This window comes from Enhydra lutris, unplaced genomic scaffold, assembly GCF_002288905.1.
Source record: "Enhydra lutris kenyoni isolate GAN:26980312 unplaced genomic scaffold, ASM228890v2 scaffoldscaffold90, whole genome shotgun sequence".
NCBI classification, from domain to species: domain Eukaryota; kingdom Metazoa; phylum Chordata; class Mammalia; order Carnivora; family Mustelidae; genus Enhydra; species Enhydra lutris.
In genome coordinates, this window is record NW_019154174.1 from 1,461,913 (window position 1) to 1,484,612 (window position 22,700).

The 22,700-nt window shown below is 45.2% G+C and overlaps 1 protein-coding gene across 1 annotated transcript in view; it reads left to right on the top strand.

Annotated features, from left to right (window-relative positions):
- LOC111162281 (ubiquitin specific peptidase 31) overlaps window positions 1-22,244 on the top strand; it is a 59,694-nt gene extending 37,450 nt beyond the window's left edge. Inside the window, exons 8-16 of the mRNA XM_022526580.1 lie at window positions 2,247-2,358; window positions 2,981-3,075; window positions 4,300-4,377; window positions 5,136-5,265; window positions 10,184-10,303; window positions 12,618-12,843; window positions 16,454-16,612; window positions 18,274-18,426; window positions 20,546-22,244. Coding sequence (XP_022382288.1) covers window positions 2,247-2,358; window positions 2,981-3,075; window positions 4,300-4,377; window positions 5,136-5,265; window positions 10,184-10,303; window positions 12,618-12,843; window positions 16,454-16,612; window positions 18,274-18,426; window positions 20,546-22,116 — 2,644 coding nt within the window. The 3' untranslated portion in view covers window positions 22,117-22,244. The remainder of the gene's footprint in view (window positions 1-2,246; window positions 2,359-2,980; window positions 3,076-4,299; window positions 4,378-5,135; window positions 5,266-10,183; window positions 10,304-12,617; window positions 12,844-16,453; window positions 16,613-18,273; window positions 18,427-20,545) is intronic.
- The last annotated feature ends 456 nt before the right edge of the window (window positions 22,245-22,700 follow it).

Sequence of the window (22,700 nt, forward strand, 5' to 3'; positions counted from 1 at the left end):
ATTAATTTTTGATTTAGATATTTAGAAAGAATATGTGTATTAGTTGACCTGATTTGATGGCTTGGGAGGGGGAGAATATAAAATTAGGATGATAGAATCAGAATTAGAAAGGCTCTGCAAGCTCATCTAGTTGTTAAAGTCTTGGTTCATGTGTTTATTTTTAGTTCAGGTTCCTCAAGGGGCCTGTAGGCCTAAATCCAGCTACTTTCTTAACAGCTTTTTTTTCCCTTTTAAAAAAATTCTTAACATATCTACTTGAATGGTACATGCATCTCAGTCTTATGTTCCAAACTGAACTGGTTCTCTCTATAAATCTGGCCTCCAGTATTTCCTGTCTCAGCAAGTGGTGGCACTATTCATTTAGCTGCTTAAGTCAGAAAATCGGGAGTTGCAAATCTCTCTCAAATCTGTTTCCTGCTAAGAATTTATAAGAGTTTTAGACTATCTTTTAAGGCAACTCTACCACAGTAGTACTGTAACCTGAGTAATAACAAAATATGGATATGTTTCATGGACAAAGGACTCTCTTTCTGCTGTTTGTCAGAATAGCATTTTATTAGTCTTTTCAAATGTTGCTTAGAAATAACTTCCTTATTTATAATGGTTAATGTAAGTACGAAATGTGTTGATTTGTGTATTTATGATATTCGTTAACAAATACTTCAGTGTTTACAGCGTGTTGGGCACTGTTCCAGCACTGGGCATGGGGCAGTGAATGAGACAGACTGTGTTCTTGTGGAGCTTACATCCCAGTGAGGACAGACCTGCTGTAAATAAGTAAACACAGATCACTTCAGACAGTCTTCACCACTTAGAAGATATTAAAGCGGGCCGGGGTGGTAGAGTGTGCTGGTCGGGGGGCGGCCAGACCCCTCTAGAGAGGGGGACAGGGAGGTCCACCTGAAGAAGGAGCATGGAGCTGAAGAGACAGTGTAAGTGATCTGAGCCTCCAGAGAGAAGGCTTTGTGGGGAGAGAACATGAGTACAAAAACCCTGAGACTAAGGGGAACTTGGCATGTTTAAGGGGCAGAAAGAAAGGCAGCTCAGTGTGTTGATACAGAATAAAGAACCTGTGGAGTCCCTTTTGTGATGCTCTTCTCTTGCAAGTGAAGACACGACCGTGTGAAAAATAGGAGTGGCCGATTTACATGTGCCTGTAATTTCTTTCATGTCACAGTGCTGTTTGTGGAGTACTGCTCTGTGTAGACGGAGGCTGTTAGGAATGGCTTTTTTGATCTGAGTGCATCTCCTTCAGCCTGAGTCAGGGTTTATCTCTTGGCTCCTTCGTTCATTCATTAAGCACTATGGATTTCTGGGCGTTGGCTGTTTGGGTCACTGTGATAAATAAATCACAGTTCCTGCTATCAGATAACTGTCTACTGGTGGAGGCAGGAAGATAGACAGTATTTGTAGCATGGTGGAGTTAGTGCTGTGGCCCAGACAGCACAGGGAACAAATCAACAGGATGCTTCCTAGAGAAGAATCCCTCTACTGGGTCTTGATGTGAGTGAGTAGGAGGTGGCCTAGAGGAAGGGTGGAGGGGTGTTCCGGGGGAGGGAGTTGACTGCACAGAGAATGAGTAAGACACGCGTAGGGCACAAATAGGTCTGAGTGGCCAGGCTTGGGTGAGAGAGCCCCTGGGCCAGGGGTCCTCGGCCCTGGCTGCATATCAGAACCACCTGGGGGTTCCTCAGTAAATCTCTGTGCTCGGCCCCTGTACCAGAGTGATTACAGCAGAATCTTGGGGGCTTAATTTAAAAAAAAAAATCCCTGGGGGCTGCAGCATGGGCAGGGGCACATGGCTTCTACCGTAGGCTGGAAGCTGACTTTCAGGGTCACTTGCTTGCCAGCAACTTGTCAGACAACCAGGCTACAGCCACCTGCCTGCTAGACCTTCCAGTCTATTCCTGCAGCACACAGCCCCTTATATGTGGACCCATGCTGTTTGCCAGACCATGTCCTCAACCGTCCCCTTTCCATATCCGTCGATCCTGTCCTCTTGCTATCTAGTACCCCTGAGAAGCCATTTTGGCACATGAACTGTTAAATTTCATTTAGAAACCTAAGCTTCTCTGCTGACTTTTTCATCCACTTATGGAAGTAACTATTAAATTTCCTGTTTTATTTTGAGAACTGTCCTAAACCCGATAATATAGTCATTCCATTTTAAGAGACCATGAATGAAGAATTATGCATTAAAGGGATTGCCATACTTTTAAGGTGATTGCAGTATTTATGTGTGTTAGATTTGGACTGCCTTTTGTGCTGCACTTAGAGAAGACAATAGCGTGGGACCTTTTGCAGAAGGAAATCTTGGAGAAGATGAAGTATTTCCTGAGGCCCACAGTTTGCGTCCAGGTGGGTAAGCATTTTGACACTCCAGCATAGCATGCGTGTGTACCCAAGTGAAGAAACAGTCACTGCGGTGAAATTTGAATTTCGGACCTCTGCACTTAGGGAAGACCAGGTGCTGAGCTGGGATGTTGAGGAGCCCTGGTGGAAAGCTGTTTGGTAAAGTCAGCTGTGTTCACATTTTCAAGACTAAGAATTTACCCCTCAGTTCCTGGCCACTGCAAGAATTTCTTTGAATTGCTAGGTATTTCTTTATAATATATATTTATTTAATAAAGATTAGTACATGATCAGCTTTGAGAGATTTTGTAGAACAGCTCTCTGTATATTTTCAAAATTAGGATTATTATATGAAGGTATTCCTGGAGGACTTATATTCAGTTAAGGTTCAGCCTAAAGCAACATATTACTTGTCTTGCATAACATATTTGCTATGTAAATTGCATTTAGGTACATCATCTTTAAAGTGTGTAAGAGTGACTCAACAACCTAACAATATCAGAGAGAAGCATTTTGCAAAACCGTTTGTTGTCTGTCTAATCAGTTTTGGAAACGCCACTGTGACCACTGTGACGCACATGCCCTTGAAGAGCAGTTCAGCCACATTTTCCTTTATTGTTTGACGCAGGTGTGTCCATTCAGTTTGCGTGTTGTCAGTGTTGTGGGGATAACATACTTGTTGCCCCAGGAGGAGCAGCCGCTGTGCCACCCAACAGTAGAAAGGTAAAAATCAATCGGTCACCTTGTAGAATTTTAGTAATGCTCCTATGTAATTTCTAGTGATGTCTGGTATCATTTCTACCTCAGTGTGGTAGGCTCTTTAGGCTTGTTTAGAAATTAAGTCTACTTATTTTACTTTTCATTCATACTTGAGTATGATATATATGATATTTTTTGAAATCAGAGAAGCCTGGAGTAGTCCTGTCAGGAAATCAAATTATTATATGTCCCAGGACTATAGCTAAATTACACTTTAATATTCAGTCAGGATGGAACTTACCCAAAGTAGAATTCTCGTCATGCCACTCTCCTCCTGGAAATCTTAAATGGAAACCTATAGCCTAAAAGATAAAGTCTGACTTCCACAGTGTATGAAGCTCTACACAGTTTGAACCCTGCTACTTCCCACTTTGTCAGGCCCCGCTCTTCTCCTCCTCCCATCTTAGACTTTCAGTAGTATCAGAGCACGAGGATTGCTGGAACATGTGGCACAGCTTCATGTGTGCCTTTGCATGTGTGGTGCCCTCTGTTGATCATTCCATTCCTTTGAGCCTTCTTTCTGTCCCTCCTCTCCCTCAGTAGACTGTCACTTCATTCTGCTGCCTCTGTGCTTGGTTTATGGGGGAGAAGGAGAGATGCAGGAGCAGACTTTGTTTCCAGAGGAACTATTATCTGGTCTCTATCTGGGTTAGTGAGAAATGAGACAAAAAATTAGAAAGGTCATAAAGAATATCTAAAAGTGATTGTGGACAGCCTTATAACATGAGACTAATTTCTTCCAATCTCTTTATGTCTATATTGGACATTTTTATTTAAAGATTTTTTTAAATTTATTGGACAGAGAGATCACAAGTAGTAAGAGAGCAGGCGGGGCGGGGGGTTAAGCAGGCTCCCTGCTGAGCAGAGAGTCCAATGTGGGGCTCGATCCCATGACCCTCAGATCATGACCTGAGCCGAAGGCAGAGGCTTAACCCACCGAGCCACCCAGGCGCCCCTATACTGGATATTTTAATTTAAGGATTTTTCAGTCCAATTGTAACCTAGTTATTCTAGATACGAGGTCATAATGGTCTCACTAGAAACTTTTTCTGATAAGGAACGATGGTGAAGATTTTCAGTAATCGCAGTAATCGCAGTTTATGATATTGAATTTCAAATAGGACATAATCAAATAAGTAAAATCATTTCTTTAGAACATAATATGTGACTTCCATCTCTGTGCTCTAGGGCATTAAAATCTTGTGGACCAGGTGGCACCGCTCATGTGAAGTTAGTGGTAGAATGGGACAAGGAAACAAAAGATTTGTGAGTATTTTTTTTTTTTTTTTACCTAGTGCTTATAGAATCATTGTTTTAATGATCATTTTAATAGCATCCCTTTGATCTTTCAGATTAGCTAAAACAAATCTCTCTTTAAGTATCCAAGTGGACTGCTAATCCTTTATTTAACCAGTTGTCTGGATCTCAAAAACCTCAGAGTATTTGTTGGATGCTGTCAGACAGAACTATTTATTCATTACTCTACAGGGCCAATTACTTTTTTAAAACTTTTAGAGAGAGCACGCTCAAGGAGGGGTTAGGGAGGGGAGGAGAGGGAGAGAGAAAGAGACAATCTTAATCCACGCTGGGCAAGGAGCCTAACTCAGGAGTTAATCCCACAACCCAGAGATCATGACCTGAGCTGAAATCAAGAGTGGGATGCTTAACTGACTGCGCCCCCCAGCTGCCCCTTTAATTTTTACTATAGGCCCATTAACTCTTGTAAATTGTGTCAGATGCCCTTAGATACGCACGACAAGAATATATGAATTAATAGTTCATGGCCACTCCCATGATAACCAACTCCCAAGTTATTTCTTGAAAATATCTTTATAGATACAGAGCTTTTCAAGCATATTTTGAAACATAGAGAAGTTGGATGACCAGTTGGGTAACCTGTTTGCTTTCATTACACATTGGTTCTTTTTGGTTATAAATTTACAGTCACATTGTGAAGCTGCAGTTTTGAGGTCAGTTTTTGCAAGACATTCTCTAATAATTACCCACCCCCTCCCTCATTGCAGCCTGTTTGTAAATACTGAAGATGAATATATTCCTGATGCAGAAAGCGTCCGTCTGCAGAGGGAGCGTCATCATCAGCCTCAGACTTGCACTTTATCCCAGTGTTTCCAGCTCTACACCAAAGAGGAGCGGGTAAGCTCCTGGCAGCGCTTCTTGGGTGGGGAGGGGGCGGGGGTGATGGGGCGGGATGACACGAGAGAAGGTAATGCCCCAGAAAAGTCCCCAGACATTCTGTAGTCATGTAAGTTCTGCACACTTGATGGGCATCTAAGTGCTGTCTCTTTTAGGACTTTAACAGAGTAGTTTAGATTACTAGAAAATTTTGACTGATTGAAATGCTCTAGAAGTGAACCTTCATAGTTAATATTTTCCCTTTTTAACAATAGTACATTTTTTTGTTTCGATTTAGAGATTTTGTCTATTTATTCTTAAGACTTTATTGAGAGCGAGAGAGAGCACGCACATGAGAGAGAGAGCACAAGTGGGTGGGGGGCAGAGGGAGAGGGAGACGCAGACTCTCCACTGAGCAGGGAGCCCAATGCAGGGCTCAGTCCCAGGACCATGGGATCACGACCTGAGGCGATGGCAGACATTTAACCAACTGAGCCACCCAGGCGCCCCTTGATTCAGAGATTTTGAATCATTTGCCCTATTAACCAGAATAGTGATTCTTAATTTTTTGGTGCTAAGAACATAGGTGCTAGAACCTATTTAAATTTAAACTAAATTAATGAAAATGAAGTAAAATTAAAAATTCAGTTCCTTAGCTGCAGTGGGTATACACGGAAAGTTCTATCAAACAGCATGCTTTGGACCGCTCAACACAGTGCTTGGCAGATAGCGGGGACTCAGTGAATATTTGAATGGAAGAGTGGACAGTTACATGGATAAATAAGTCTCTGTGGATGGGGCCAAGGCCTGTGTGGTTTAAAACTCTTTAGGTTTATGCACCTTGACTAGAGTACTTGGCGTTCATCTAATCTTGAGTTGATGTTTAGGATCATAATTTTGACTAATTGTTATTGCTCACTGTTGTATGTAGTGAACCCTGAAATTTTAGGGCCGGAGGGAACTTTAAAACTCCTTTATTCTAAAGGTTGAGTTCTTTTACCTAATTGCAAATAGGTGATTGTCCAGCCACTGTTTGGATACCTTAGTTATGAGGCATTAGTCTCTACTCAAGAGACACACCATTTCCTCTCTAGATGTCTCTGATGGTCACGGAGGCTGCCCTGAAATGGGCCCCAGGTTACTGTAGCCAACAGGCGTTCTCTCTCCTGAGTTTGTTAAGGATATTTGAGGACAGGTCTTACTTTTCTTCCACTTGTCTATCCTTTAAATATTTGAGAATACTTTTAATATTCTCACAGAGTCTTTTTCCCCCAAGCTCTTCATAGCAGTTCCTTTAATAATAGTTTTTTTTAATAAGACCTATTTTTTCTTTTTCAGTGTGGGGCCTAATTATAAAATAGTTAGTTGGCTTTATTTATTTTTTATTTTTTTATTTTTAAAGACTTTTTTTTTTTTAATTTATTCATGGACAGAGATCACAAGTAGGCAGAGAAGCAGGCAGAGAGAGAGGGGGGGGAGAGAAGCAGGCTCCCTGCTGAGCAGAGAGCCTGATGCGGGACTCGATCCCAGGACCCTGAGATCATGACCTGAGCCGAAGGCAGAGGCTTAACCCACTGAGCCAACTAGGCGTCCTGGCTTTATTTTTTTTAATTTTTAAAAAAATTTTTTAGATTTTACATATTTATTTGAGAGAGAGAACACAGCAGGGAGGAGAGGAGAGGGAGAAGCAGACCCCCTGCTGTGCAGGGCGCCTGATGTGGGGTTTGATCCCAGCACCTGGGGATCATGACCTGAGTTGAAGGCAGATGCTTAACTGACTGAGCCACCCAGGTGCCCCAGTTAGTTGGCTTTAAAATGGGTTGATAGTAGACTCTGTTTGGAACTTTGTCCTATTTGTGGGTTTTTTTTCCCCCCTCTTTTTAATTTTGGAGATGTTTGAGAATGGCACAGAGCTTAAAACTGATCAGATCTTCTAGATGACAACGTTGGTATTCCACAAAACATCTCACTGATCTAGAAGGATGAGTTCAAGCTGGCAAGATACATTTTAGTAGAGATTCATTCGTTCAATAAATGTTTACTGAGTACATACTATGTGTTAGGTGCTACGCATGGTACTGGGGATATAATAGGGACTGGGCCAGGTGGTGTTTCTGTCTTTGGGCTGTTTATAGTCTAGTGGGGATAAATAAGTAAATCAAGGAAGCAACTGGATGTGGTTGAGAAACAGGAATGAGGCCAGTGTGGCTGGAACACAGACCTGAGGAAGAGAGTTGTGGGAATCTGTCCTAGCATAACCTAGCATCTGTATATCCGTAGCATCTATAAGCAGTGCCTGGCACAGAGAAAGCATGTGGTAAGTACATAAGAATGAATGAATAAATGAGTATAACTGGGGCAGTTCAGTTATCAGGTCCAAAAATAACAGTACAGGTACAGAGGAGGAGACAAGGAGACTTAGCAGCAGGCCATGAGGCAGTAACTTTGGGTGTAGTTGTCTGGAAGCTCAGTATTGGTTCTCAGTGTCACGTGTCAGCCAATCAGCTGCCTTAAGGATACTTTAATTTTTTATTTTTTTAAAGATTTTATTTATTTATTTGACAGAGAGAGACACAGTGAGAAAGGGAACACAAGCAAGGAGAGTGGGAGTGGGAGAAGCAGGCCTCCCGCCGGGCAGGGAGCCGGATGTGGGGCCCGATCCCAGGATCCTGGGATCATGACCTGAGCCGAAGGCAGACGCCTAACGACTGAGCCACCCAGGCGCCCCATGGATAACTTTTAAACCCGTGCCCAGAACTCAGATGGTGACAGCGCTGCTCTTTTCATTACCTTAAATGTTCATGGTTAAAAGAGTGACAAACCGGGGCATGAGAGAGCGGCTAGGAGGTGGTGCATCTGCAAACTATAATGCGCTGAATATCTTTTGATAGAGGCGGACTTAAGTGGGGACCTGATAGTTATTTTTAGGTACTTCAAGGACTGTCTGTGGATGAGGGATTGGACTGAATTCTATCTAAAAAGCAGAACTTAAAGATTGGAAACACAAGGGAGAATGTATTTGTCTTAATATGAGAAAGGACTCTCTGACCATCTGAAAACAAAACAGCTCCCCGCTGAGATGGCTGGCCTTCGCTTGCTGAGCAGAGTTAGCTGGACCGGCGGTGCTCCGAATATGATCTGCAGGGCCAGGAGCTCTTTGTAGCAGTTTACAAGAAGAAAAGTGCAGAAATCAGAGACATTTTAGAAAATGTCATAGCTGTTAGACATTGTCAGGACATTCTTACTGTATCTTATGTAAGTATCTATATTAGAAGTTAACAAAACAAATAAACAACAACTTGTCCCTTTACCACAAGGCCTGGGCTGGATGCCCACATTTGGAGACTATTACTATGTCATAGAGAGGTGCAGACTTACTGGATGACAGTGTAGGTCCCTGCAGGTCTAAGTGTCTGAGCCACTTCCATCCACCCAGACTTCTTTTTCTCCCCATGTTTCCTACAACCATGATTGGGTATCCCTGTCATGAAAAAAAAAAAAAAAAAATCTCCTCAATTCTGTTTCCCTTTCCAGTGACCGGGCCTGCCTTTCTCCTTCTCCTCCTCCTTTCTGCTTCATTACCCTGTAGTGGTCTCAGCTCTTTCTCTCCCTGCATCTGACTACGCTTCTGACACCGTCCTCGCAAACTCTCGGTGGCCCCTGGTTTGCCCAGTTCTGTGGCCTTTGCTCCATCTCCATCCGGTCTCTCCAGGATCTTGCCATTCTCTCTCCTTGGTGTGCATAAAAAAGAATGCTTCTGGTTTGCCTATTTTTCTGACTATACATCCTCAGGCTCTGGTGGTTTCTCAGCTTTAGTATTTTGTTTAAAAAGAGGCATTTCCCCAAGATTCTGTTCTTGACTTCTGTCTGTTCCATCTCGGCGGGCACTGTCATCCATACCGTGGTTTCTTTACCTCATCACTCTCGTGGCCCTCAATCCCATGCATCTTCTGAACTCGGGAGGGGATTGAAATCTCTCACCAGACGTGCAGCATGGGCACCTCTAACTGAATGTGTCCGCATCCTGCAAGCCTCGCCTGGAGAGATGACACACGTGGACTTGAAGCCTCAGAAAGACCTTGTTGCTAGCAGGAGGTGGGGGCGTTCTTCAGAGCTTTTCATTGTTGGGGTGGAGAGAGCGGTTAGGAAACTTGGAGAGGTCCAGGTAAGAGCAGGGGTGAGGATTTGGAATTAAGGCCATCTCCGTGGGAATGGAGTAGAGGAGGCAGGTGTGAGCTGTGGCGGGGACAATTACTTCAGATAGATGTGGAATCAGAGGAAGAGCGAAGGGTTTGAAGGCTTGCGATACCCACCCCCACCCCTGCCACGGATGCTAATTTTGGTGGGTGGTAGTGGTGGTCGCTGAGGTAGGACGTAGAGGGGGAAGAAGTGTGTTGATGGAAAGACAACAGGTTGAGTTTGGGAGTTTGTGGAATTTGAGGTTCTTCTGTGACATTGAACGTCCTCGGTGGAATATTTACCTGTTCAGTCATCCTTTTTTTTTTTTTTTTTTTTTTTTTTTTTTTTAAGATTTTTTTTTTTTATTTGACAGGCAGAGATCACAAGTAGGCGGAGAGGCAGGCAGAGAGAGAGAGGAGGAAGCAGGCTCCCTGCTGAGCAGAGAGCCCGATGCGGGGCTGGATCCTAGGACCCTGGGATCATGACCTGAGCCAAAGGCAGAGGCTTTAACCCACTGAGCCACCCAGGTGCCCCAGTCATCCCTTTTTGAGAGATAACGTATTCAGCAAATCTTCGGGGGCCACTCTGGCCAGGTGCCTCTTGCGATTGTGCTTTTCCATTGACTCCCTATCATACGTGGTTTCCAGTGAGATTCTGAATCACACCTGCCCTGACCAGGAAGGGAGTGCCACGGTCTCCTCTAGAAAGTCTTGCATTAAGTGCTGCTTAACGGAAGTTGTTTTGTGCTGCTTGTTTTCAGCTCGCCCCAGATGACGCCTGGCGTTGCCCGCACTGTAAGCAGCTGCAGCAGGGGAGCATTACGTTAAGCCTCTGGACTCTGCCTGATGTGCTTATTATACATCTCAAGAGATTTCGACAGGTAGGTAAATCCTCTGTCCTAGTGAGAAAAGCTGTGACGGCGTTTCTTACGGTGGGCTGCATGGGGATTCTTCAGGTGTCCCTTTTTGATGTAGTGTGTCTGTCCATGGTGTTACAGACACATCTGCCCCCTGTTTCTTTTTACCAAAGTTGCTTCTTACCCAAAGCAAAATTGGAGCATCCTGTAACCCTTTAATTTCTAAACATTTTAGTTCATACTGCAGATATTTTACTTTGTTTTTGAGGACTTGCTTTTGATTTGTGAATGTTGTATTTTAAATTTGGTAACTGTACTTTGGGATTGAAAAAAAAAAAAGTAGAGCTCCTTTCTGGGGTGGGTAGAATTCTCTTTGCACCAATAATGGGTGTCATCCTGCTCCCAGGGAGCTGTCATATAGTTGGGAAGATGAGTCATAAATATATACAAAGAAAAGCTGCTTTGAGCTGAATTACTCTGAGTCAGTTTTTCAAAAAAAGGCTGTCTATTTCCCGAGGCCCCGTTGTAGGAGAGGTAAAGAGGAAGTAAATGTTTACGAAGTGCCTAAGGCCTAGCTTTAAGGTTTGTATCTTAAAGATTAGGAGGAGGCATCTCCCAGGTGAGGTGGCAGCAGGGCTGTGGGCGCGCTGGGGCAGAGGGAGCAGTGTGCGCTGAGCCCTAGGCACGGATAGCACGTGCCAGAGCCAGAAAGCAGGCCAGTTTGGCTGAAGCTCCAGAGGGTGGGGGAAGCTGTGAGTTGAGGTCAAAGGGGTGTGCAGGAACTGGCCAAGCAGACCCTTGCAGGCAGAGTGGGATTCTGATAAAGGGTTATAACCAGAGAAGCAACATGACCAAATTGGTGATTTGAAGAGACCATTCTGGCTGCCATGCAGAGAATGTGAGGCTGTACCCATGAAGCTAGGGAGATCTGAAAGGAGCCATGGCAACTGCCCAGGGGAGGGATGCTGCTATGGAGCAGTGGCAATGAAGATAAGACCGGAATAGAATCAGAAGATGTTGAGGACTTGCTGTTGAAGTGGAGGTGTCTGGGGTGACATGCACAGTATCCCTGGGGCTGGGCTTTCACTGAAAGGTTTGGGGTTTGGCTCCTATAATAGTAAGGAATGTCCCAACTGCATGCTTCCATGGTAGAAATGCATTCTTCCACAGGTAGAAAGCTGGTGATGTTCAGAGCCCAGACTTCTCTGGCCCCTTCCACACACACACACACACACACACACACACACACACACACACTAACTTCCTTCACTTTCTCTTTCTTTAGAAGGCCTGTCCTCACACTGCACACACCTCTGACTCAAAACTGCAGTGTTGCTTTTGACTTCTTTCTTGGCCCTCCCCTACAGCCAATCACCTCTTGAGCTTGGCTGAGCCTCCACATGGTCTCCTGAGTGTGTCCCCTTCTCCCCATTCGTGCTGTCAGCCCACCCTGCAGACCTGTGAGACTGCCTAGCTGGTTGCAGTCACATTGTCTTCTACTTGATTTCCTAACCTAAGCTGCTCCTTCATGTCACGTCCTGTGCACTGCTCACACAGTTCTGATGATGTCCCCTCCTCCCTCAAGCCTCAGTGCTTGATTGCCGAACAAGGTCCAGATTCTTTAGTCTGACCTTCCTGACCATCTAGGGTGCATCCTGCCTTTCTCTTATGAACATTTTCCTTCTCTTAATAGATCCTTGGTTCCTTGGGGTGGGCGTTAGCCGTGGCTGGTTAATTTCTTAAAGCTCCCATAGATAGGAAACATTCAGAAAACAGCCATTGAGCTAATGGTTGGATTTCAGAGGATTTCCCAGTGGCCTCAATAGAAAGTAAAGATTACCCAAGATTATCACCTAAATGAATATATTAAGTCAATGTTAGGCAGTAATGTGCTTGTTGGGAGAGGTGGGGAGGAAAAGGGCATACTGCTTATCCATCGCTCTTCTGTGGCAGCATTGTGCATCGTCTCTCACGTACATGATCACTCCGTCCCTTGTGCATGCCTCTGTGACAGAGGTATCAGGATGAACTGCCTGATAATGTCATTCTGTAAGTCAAAAAACCTAAAAACCCTGTATCAGATAAGGAAATGGAGACTCAGAGGTTCATGACCCCTTATACGTAGGTCATGGCTTGTTCTACTTTTAGTGGTATTACAACCTGTTTCTCCAGGTAGTTCAAACTGTTAGTGAATTTCCCTATTTTGTATGTGCCTTGGGAAACATCAGATAGGTAACTCAAACCACTCTAGCTGATAGGGTCCACATTCCACACAAAACTGATCTCCCATCTACTTGCATGAAAATATCATCAGAACTTGTTTTTCTTCTTGCAACAGGAAGGAGACAGGCGTGTGAAACTTCAGAACATGGTCAAGTTCCCCTTGACTGGCCTGGATATGACACCTCATGTGGTTAAGAGAAGTCAGAGCAGCTGGAGTTTACCATCCCATTGGTCTCCATGGAGACGGCCCTATGGACTCGGGAGGGACCCTGAGGACTACGTCTATGATCTGTATGCTGTGTGCAATCATCATGGCACCATGCAAGGGGGGCACTACACAGGTCTGCAGTGCGAGAGGCCGGGTGTCTATGCTGACCCTTCCTTTAGACAACTTTTGCTTTTGACAGGGTTACTTTTGCTTTAGAATCTCCCTTTCTCTTCCAGTAGGCAGTGTGCCAACTTTGAGGGCAGTTTCATCCTCTGGATCTCTATCCAAGAGCAAATAAATGAAAATTCTTCCTTTTCCTGAGTTGGATCCTCCAGTAATTGTCTGACCTGACTGGGGAGTGGTGCGTACAGACAGCACTGTCTGGGCCACCAAGGGCTCACTGTGGTTACCTCCCCTGTGCTCCACATTTAAGGTTTCATTCCGCCTCCTTGAAATTCTAGCTTCTTGCTTATTTGGAGTGATTATATGAACCAGCTTCATAGAGTCTTTAAAGTGACTTGGAAGAGTTTTTTTTGTTTCAAGGCTAAATTTATTCTTCATTTTTTAAAAGTGACTTTGTTCATTATCTGAAATTTATAAACTAGAGAGAGGGAGAGAAAGAACATTATCATCACCCATGGGCTCATCACTCAGAAATAACTGTTGGTAACATTTTTTAAAAAAGTAGCGATAAACGTACCTATCAAAATTGACCATTTGAACCACGTTTGAAGTGTGCAGCTCATTGGCACTAAGTACATTTACGTTGTTGTGCGGCCCTCACCACCACCCGTCTGGAGACGTTTTCTTCTTTCCAAAAGGAAACATTAAACAGCAACTCTCATCTGCCTTCTTCCCCCCATCTCCTGGCTACCACCAGTCTTCCTGTCTCTCTGAATCTGATTACTCCTGGAACCTTCTGTAAGTGGAACCATATAGTAGTTGTCCTTTTGTGTCCAGCTTAGTTCATGTAAGACTCACCCACGTTCTAAATGTGTCGGAATCTCCTTCCTTTTAAAGCTGAATGATAGAGTCCCTTGTATGTAGGTAATATTTCTTGCAGTGTTTTTCTGTAAGTTTTGGCCATTATTTTACACTGTCGTGATTGTACTGGTAGGTTCTATTTAGGTAAACATTCATGGACTACATCCTATATAGCTTGCCATGGGCTCACAGCAGAGACGCATCAGAAACGAGCAGGCCTTAAGTCTGTCTTCCAGGAGCGTAATCGGATAGGGGGATATAGGGCCGGATGATATGTAAGATCAGTAATGTGTCGTAGGTTCTGTGGTGGAAATGTGCATAGTGGGCGTGGCAGGGGTCCCCGAGAATGTGGTCGGAGTGCTGGAGGCACAGGAGAAGCTGTGGGGATAGTAACCTGCTGTCGGTAGAGAATGTGCGTTGCATTGATAATGTTGTTTCTCAAGAAAATGCACTTTCTAGCAAGAAATTGTTGAGAAAAAGTAAGACAGAACTGGATTTTATCCTGTTTTGTTCTCTATATAGAGTAGGCTTTGGAAAATACCTGAAAACCCACAGGTACTTTGGAGGTCCTATAGTTTAGAGACAGGAACATGGGCTAGAAGCTAGACACCTCTTCCACGTTCTGTGACCTATGGCAGGTGACCTCACATGAACTTGGTGACTACGCCAGTGAGCTAGAAGGGTGCAGGCCTGCCTCTCGGGACCTGTTGTTACCTAGGAAGAGCTTAGGCACTTTCTGCATTATTTCCCCTTTGTGATGCCTAGGTTATACCACTGCTTTTCTGATTGATATATAAAAGTTTACGGTTTTAGTTTAGAGAACATTTTAAATGCCTTAGTGTTGTTGAATTCAAGATAACATGTTTTTAAGTTTTTAATTAGAATTTTATTTTGCACTAGTTCTAGCTATAATTACATAGTACGTGTATGGCTAACTCGTGTATGAATTCTAGATCAGACTTCCTTGATGAAGAACCTGCCTTTTTTCTTTTTTAAAATTTCCAATTTTTCATGAAACAGCCTTTGTAAAAATACAGTAAGAATATCACAACAGCGTCAGATTGCTATTAAATGCTAATCTCAGTTTGGGTGCTTATCTTATGGACCGAGACCAGTCTATGAACCACAATTTGAGTAGCACTTGTCTAGAGAACAATTGAGAAGCTAGTGCCAGGAAGAAAAGCAAGCAGAATTATTTTGTAAATACACTGAAACCATTAGTGATTTGCCTTGCTGCCTTAGTTGCCTTACTGTGACTGAGAACAGACCACCTTGAAGAGAAACACTGCAGCATAAGTGCTGGGCTGCTCTGTAACCGTGTCTTGGGTGTGTGTCCCACTCTAGACGAGCAGCCACCTCGCCAGCCGGGTCATTTCTATATCAAGTCTGACCTGACACCACTGGCCAGTTGCTGTTTTACCAGCTCCTGTGCTGCCTCTCTCTCCACTTCTCTCCCCTTCTCGTTCTAGCAGTTCATAGCTATCCATGACTTCCCTCCCCACAATCAAAGATTCTTATTCTGATCTTCTTTTCGGGGACTTGTCCAATGTAGCCCCTCCTCACCCGGGTCCCTTTCATTTCTTAAGGTTCTATACTGACAAACGTGGCTGTTGCCTACAAGGGAGTCACTCTTTGGCGCCACTGGAGTGGGAACTCCTGAGCTCTAGGACACTATATGCCCTGCTCCTGGAGTGTTCAGTTAAATATTCTAACACTCATTCATTCTCACTCCAATAAATGGGTATTTGTAGAAAGATTGTTAAGAATGTATCCCTCTGGATCAAGCTTATCACACCCCTTGATATATCCTTTTGAGATTACATAGCTTCGTGAACACTAAGTTCTTATCTGCTTTTGTTGGTACTTGAATGGTCATTATTTCTATCTCAGGCTTAGAATTTGAACTGGAGAGAAACATGCATGCATTTATGAGCTCAAATGTTCTTAGTTTGCCAGGGGACTTCTGGGTCCCTGTTTGTGCTACCCCTGAGGGAGGAAGGGTGGGGTGGTTTAAGTGTAAGCTCTTCTTACACTAGATTACATCTAGGACTAGATTCATCTGTTGTGAGCTGGGCCCTGCCCCTCACCAGCTGCTTGACCTTGGGCAAACCAGTTAATCTTTTTGAGCTTCTGTAAAATGGTAATAATAATAGAACAAATCTCATAGGATTAGCTGAGAAGTTTGGCACATAATAAGTGCTAAACAAATATTAGCTTCTGGTAGTGTTAGTATCCTTATTTCTAGTTCTGTTTTCTATCTCTAATAAACATTAAAATGTGATAACATGCTTATATCAGGGTTTTCCAGCCTTAGCACTCTTGATAGTTTGGCTGGATAATTCTTGCAGCGGTGACTGTCCTGGGCATTGTAGAATGTTGAGCAGGATCCCCAGTCACCCACTCAATGCCAATAGCACCCTGCCCTCTAGTGTGACAGTCAAAAATGTCTCCATTCATTGCCAGGTGTCCCTAGGGGAGCAGAATTGTCCCAGGTTGAGACCCACTGGTTTAAATAAATGAGTATATTGTGTTTTCTAAGATTAAAGAGAGTTTTGTCCATTTGGAATAGTTTAGAATTCCCTGAAACATTTTGCCTGAGTGTGATAGACAATTTAAAATTTTTTTTTTTAACCATATTACATGCAGCCTTAAAAAGCTCTTGAATTAATGATGCGAGCCAAAACACAAGTGTCTTTGGGCAGAGTGGAGGGGCTAGCGCCCTCCTCCCCTGGTACTGATGACAGGCTCTTTTTTGGCAGCGTACTGTAAGAACTCTGTGGACGGCCTGTGGTACTGCTTTGATGACAGCGACGTGCAGCAGCTGTCGGAAGATGAGGTCTGCACACAGACTGCGTACATCCTTTTCTACCAGAGGCGGACGGCTATTCCATCATGGTCGGCCAACAGCTCAGTGGCAGGTAAGGCCAACTTATTCTTCGGCAGGTTTTTCTAGAACAGAAGATTGTAATGAATGGTCCAGAGAACTCCACAAGGTCTCATGACTCCGTGGGGCTGATCGGATAAATTGTCACATTTACACTTAATCCAGAAACCAAAATGATTGCAGTCAAGAAAACAGGGATGCAACGTGTGAACCAGCAGAGTTCACATGGAAGCGGTAGAGCCTGTCTCAAAGTGAGCTCACCATGTTTGCTTGTGGTATGAGCTAATGAATGAATGAATGGATGGATGGAAAAACAGTATGGCATGCTACTCTAAAAGAGAGAATGAGTCTTGGCTTTGCCATGTTTTGGTTGAATCATCATCTTGGAGCACATCCCATCTAAGCCACATATTTAATCCCCTGTAATCTGGGAATACCAATAATGCCTGCCGTACGGGGTCATTGTGTGCATCACATTCGGTAAGTGAACGTTAGAGCCTTTTAGGAAAGGTAAAGCGCCATTAGAAAGAGTTATTTTTCCCTGTGAGGTTGGCCTGTTCTGTTAGAAGGGTTAAAGGCTATAGTCCTATTAGATGGGCTGAGTTTAGCTGGATGGGGTCTAGTCTGGATACAGCCACACAGTCCAAACAAGATGATGCATGCTTCTTTTTTTTTTGTTTTTTATAGATTTTATTTATTTGACAGAGATCACAAGTAGAGGAGAGGCAGGCAGAGAGGGAGAGGGGGAAAGCAGGTTCCCTGCTGAGCAGAGAGGCCTATGTGGGGCTCGATCCCAGGACCCTGGGAACATGACCTGAGCCAAAGGCAGAGGCTTTAACCCACTGAGCCACCCAGATGCCCCGATGCATGCTTCTTAATGCAGAGTTTAAGAGACTGTGGCTGAGGACGGGGACATGGTAACCTGGGATCACATTAGGGAGTATTAGCCCCAGACTGAAGCTTGTGAGAGGTAAGTTCGAAGCCTCTGGAAGGGGGCACAGCTGAAGCAGCGTGAGCCCCTGCTGGGGTCAAGCCCCACTCAGTACACCCGCCTCTCTGTAGGCACTCACTCCATTAAGAGAGTGGGAACTCCAGTGCTCTAGTCCTTTCCCCCAGTGCTTTCCACAGCCTGAGATATGCTTGGAAATTACATCCTCTCGAAGTCTATTAAAGACATGTTCTCAATTTCAAGAGCAGTATCTGTTGCTCTGGAGTATATTTTAGGGCATCCCTGGAATGGACACTAAGAGACTGACATGCAGCCTGGGTATGTGCGTATGTGTGTGTGTTTGTATATTAACATCGTGAAAATGACTTAACTATTCCACAAAGCAGTGAGGCTAAGTAGATAACGGAGCATGCCACTTTTATTTGCTCTGTGTGGGAATTTTTTCCGTGTGCTTAGAACAGTGCCTGGCAGTAGGTGCTTAATAAATATTTGTAGAATGAGTATGAATGATTCCATTGCCAGCACTTAAGACCTGCACTTTGCATTATGAAGTGTCCATGCCTACACTTGCATTTCGGTACTATAAACGTGTGCGAGTCTGCCCTCCTTCTCATCTTAATGGAACAGGCAAGCAGCATGGGCTCAGCCAGCTTCCAGCTCCGGCAGCCGCACTTCTGTGCAGGTGTGCACCGAGCCGCCAGCCCGGGATTCTGACCTGACCTCAGTGCCCGCTTCCTTTACTGCAGGCTCCACAAGTTCTTCCTTGTGTGAACACTGGGTGAGCCGACTCCCGGGGAGCAAGCAAGCCAGTGTGACCTCTGCAGCTTCCTCCAGACGTACCTCCCTGGCCTCGTTGTCCGAGTCGGTGGAGATGGCTGGGGAGAGGAGTGAAGATGATGGTGGGTATGGGTTTTGTGACACATTTCCATGATGGTGTCTCATAGACATGCACAGTGTACCTCATGCTTAGGAACTAAGGCCCAAGAAGACTGGGAGAAGGTAAAAGGGCTGTGTAGCTGTAGGTTACAGTCGTAAGTGCTATTTTCTATAAACCTGGTCCTTCACTTTTCCTCTGTAAACTTTAGGATGACTTTCTTCTCCCATTTCATTATTTTCCACTTCTAAGGTCTAGCGTGGAGGCTGGAGCTCTAACTCTGTACAATAATATATACATTTCTTTCAAAGTGCTTTTCAGAGTCCTTAAAATAAGCTGTAAGGGGACTCTGCAAAGTGGTGATTTGCCCCGGGCCTCCTGGCAAGGAGGCGTCACGGTGCTGGCTCCGGTGAGGGCTACCTGACCCTTGACTTCTCCCCTTTCTACCTCCGTTTCCTTTAGAGGAATTTGTGGCATGTTCTTTTAAGTATAGAAGCATCTAGAGCAAAAACTCTTGCCTTTGCATAAAGGTAGTTTTCAAGAATTCTGAAGATGGTCGCAATACAAAAACTTGGGAAATACAATACAAATGGACCTCCCCTTTTTTTTAAACCTTCACTGACTGCTTGAGTAATGGCAGCAGAACCCTCAGTTCTGACAGGAACCCCAGGTGTTGCGGGAGGGATCAGGCAGCCCAGGCACTGAGGCTGGGAGGAGGTGAGAGTGAGCTCAGCTTCTCTAATGAGGACAGTGACTCATGTCGCAGCAAGTCTCCTTCTGCGGCCAGCCGGTGGTGGCCAGCTGGTGGCTGTAATCTGAGGCCAGCTGGTGGCTGTAATCTGCGTCTTGGGATGGGTAATTGTGAGAACTGAGAACGTGAAGTGGAGGGAAGCAGCAGGAGGCTGGCAGGGGAGGTCTGCATCATTGCGACTCCAGCCCCGCTCCCTCTTCTGGCTTGTTACCTCTTTATTTGTAAAGTAATAGTACTTAACTGGAATCGCTAAGCTCCTGACATTTTATGGAAAACCAGCCAGTGGACCTTTGCTTGTTTAGGTAGGTTTTTCTCAATGTGGTCTTTGAATTTAGAATTCACTGTTGTTTTAACAGTAGGCTGGTTTGCCCTCGGTCAGTTTTTAAACAGTGTAGTTGGTGAAATCACTATCCTCTTCAGCATCGTCATCACCAGGGGGCCGGGTGGTGCCCACAGAGCAGAGCCTGTCTCTGAGGATCTTATCTGGAAGGTTTTACACCACAGCTGTAGTACCCAATATGCACGGAGTCTGATTTAGAATATTTTCTTTGGAAGGAAGTTTTAAGGCACTCAAAATAGAAGTGTGTAGTTCTAATTATGAACTTTTTCTTCGGAAGTTTGAAATCACTCAGGAGTATATTGTTCTGATTATGGATATTCCCTTCAGAAGTTTGAAGTCACTCAGGCTAGGAGTATATTGTCTCTGTTTTTTTCCACGGATCTGCTAGTCAATAATCACAAGTCAGATTGCATGTGGTGTTGAGTCAGGGGCAAGGGTTTGTGGTTCTGGTGTTTGCTCTGCCTCTGACTCTGTAATCTTGAGCAGCGACTTGACTTCTGTGGGTCCTGGTTGTCCTTAGATGAAGAAACTACATCAGTAGCTCACGTTTACTGAGTGCCTGCGAAGTGCCAGGTGGGCATAAGACTTTCAGGATTTTATTTAGTTCTCATAGTAATCCTGTGAGTTAGAGCAGACTGCCTATGGGCGAAATATGGCCCCTGTCTTTATTTGTAAATAAAGCCACACCCATTGGTTTATGTGTCTTCTGTGGTGGCTTTCATCCTGCAGTGACAGAGCTGAGTGGTTGGCCCACAAACCCTAGAGCATGAACTGTCTGAGCCTTTAAGTCTCTTGACCCCCGATGTACAGCAAGAAGTAAAGAGACCCTTCACTGATTTTTGAGTTAGAATGTCCCTATTTTGTACAGAGGGGAATTGAGCTTACAAAAGTTGGAAGTCACGTGGCTGCCTTTGTGACCCCAGACATGCTGGCTGTGATGGTCACACTCTTGTCATTCCACCAGGCTTGCCTGCCTTCCATCTTCAATATCTTAAGGTGTTGCTGGGACGTGTTTTTGGTTTAGGTTAATGCTATTCTCTCTGCTGCATTCAGGAGGTTTCTCAACTCGACCATTCGTGAGAAGTGTCCAGCGTCAGAGCTTGTCATCCAGATCTTCTGTCACCAGCCCCTTGGCCGTTAACGACAATTGCATTAGACCTTCTTGGTCCCTGTCCGCCAAGCTGCAGATGCGCTCCAGTTCTCCCTCCCGGTTCTCAGGGGACTCTCCGATCCACACCTCTGCCTCCACCTTGGAGAAGATCGGGGAGGCAGCGGATGACAAGGTCTCTATCTCTTGCTTTGGCAGCTTGAGGAACCTTGCCAGCAGTTACCAGGAATCAAATGATACTCACAGCCGACGTGAGCACAAGGCTGTGGGTCGGGCCCCTCTGGCTGTCATGGAAGGTGTGTTCAGAGACGAATCAGACACCCGCAAATTGAACTCCAGTGTTGTAGACACACAGAGCAAAAACTCAGCACAAGGGGATCATGTGCCCCCCATCTCTGATCCATTTGATAACAATAACCAAATTGCTTATGTGGATCAGAGCGATTCTGTAGACAGCTCTCCAGTCAAAGAAGTGAAACCCACAAGCCACCCGGGCTCCCTCACAAAGAAACCAGACAGCACAGCCAAGAGATCCCCCAGCTCCAAAGGCACTTCTGAGCCAGACAGAAGCTTGCGGAAGGGTAGACCAGTCTTGGCAAGCCAGGAATCCTCTCTTTCAAGTACATCCCCTTCTTCTCCCGTTCCTGTAAAAGTTTCTATAAAGCCCTCCCGATCCCGAAGCAAAGCAGATTCTTCTTCCAGGGCCAGTGGACGGCATTCCTCCCCTGCTCCTGGCCAGTCCAGAAAGGAGTCCTCCTCCAAACCCCAGGACTCCACGTCATCTCCTTCACCCCAGAGGCAGAAATCATCTTCCTCCCTCACTTACACTGCTCCCTCCACGTCTGCCAAAAAATCCTCGGGCCCTGCTGCAAGGGGCCCCCTCCCTCCTGGGAAGAGCAGGACTTCAGACTGGAGCTTGAGTAGAGAGGGCTCCAGGCAAAGCCTGGCTTCGGACAGAGCCAGCGTCACCTCCAGCTCTAAACCCAACTCCCCTCGGGTGAGCCAGGCCAGGGCGGGGGAGGGCCGAGGGGATGGAAAGCACGTCAGGAGCTCCTCCATGGCCAGTCTGCGTTCCCCCAATGCAAACATGAAGTCTGGTCTGAAAAGGGACAGCAAGTCAGAAGACAAGGGGCTGTCCTTCTTCAAGTCAGCCTTGAGACAGAAGGAAACCCGGCGGTCGACTGACCTTGGCAAAACAACCTTACTCTCCAAGAAGGCTGGTGGGAGCTCTGTCAAGTCGGCTGGTAAGAATGCCGTGGATGACGAAGCAGAGAAAGGCTACCAGCCTCCAGGTTCCCGGCAGCCCAATGCAAGTGCAGCTGGAAGAGAGCAGCTTGTCTCCAAGGACCCTGCTTCTGCTAAACATTCCCTGCTTTCTGCTCGCAAATCCAAGTCTTCCCAGCCGGATCCTGGAGTGCCGGCATCTCCTGGTGGCAGGCAGTCCGCTGAGAAATCCTCAAAAAAGTTATCTTCTAGCATGCAAACCTCTGCACGGCCTTCTCCAAAACCTCAGTGATATTTCTGCAATCTAAGTGTTTTATCTGTAAAGATGTTTATTTATTTAGAACCCTTCCCTCCCACCAAAGCCCTCTATGCTTTTGTATGTTTTGGGTCACGTGCCTGGTGTGTGTGTGTGTGTGTGTGTGCGCGCGCGCGCGCTCGCGCATGTGCGTGTGAGTGTGTGTATATGTATGTGTAGAATTCAACTGCAAATTGTTAAAAGCGTCGCCTTATTCTGCCATTGAACCAAATAACAGCCGTAGGCAAAGCATTGATACCAAGCTAACTGGAAGAATTGTAGACGAGACCCTGGGCGGTCCCTTTAGCAATTGTACATATTTCTTTCCAGAGAACTCTCATGACTTCCGTTGGGCATTAGGGTTTGGAAACCTCTGAACCAGTTAGGCTGTCATTAGCGTGTGCTGTAGAAGGATCGGTTGTTTGACTTGGGTTTCATCTGAGCAGGATTTGTCCTCACAGCTGATTGTTGTATGGCACCAGGAGCTCTAAGAACTGTGACGCTGACAACGAACAAACCGAGAGAAGACTTACCTTCTGCACTTTGGCCCCATCTACCAGTCTCTGTAAAGGGCAATATTT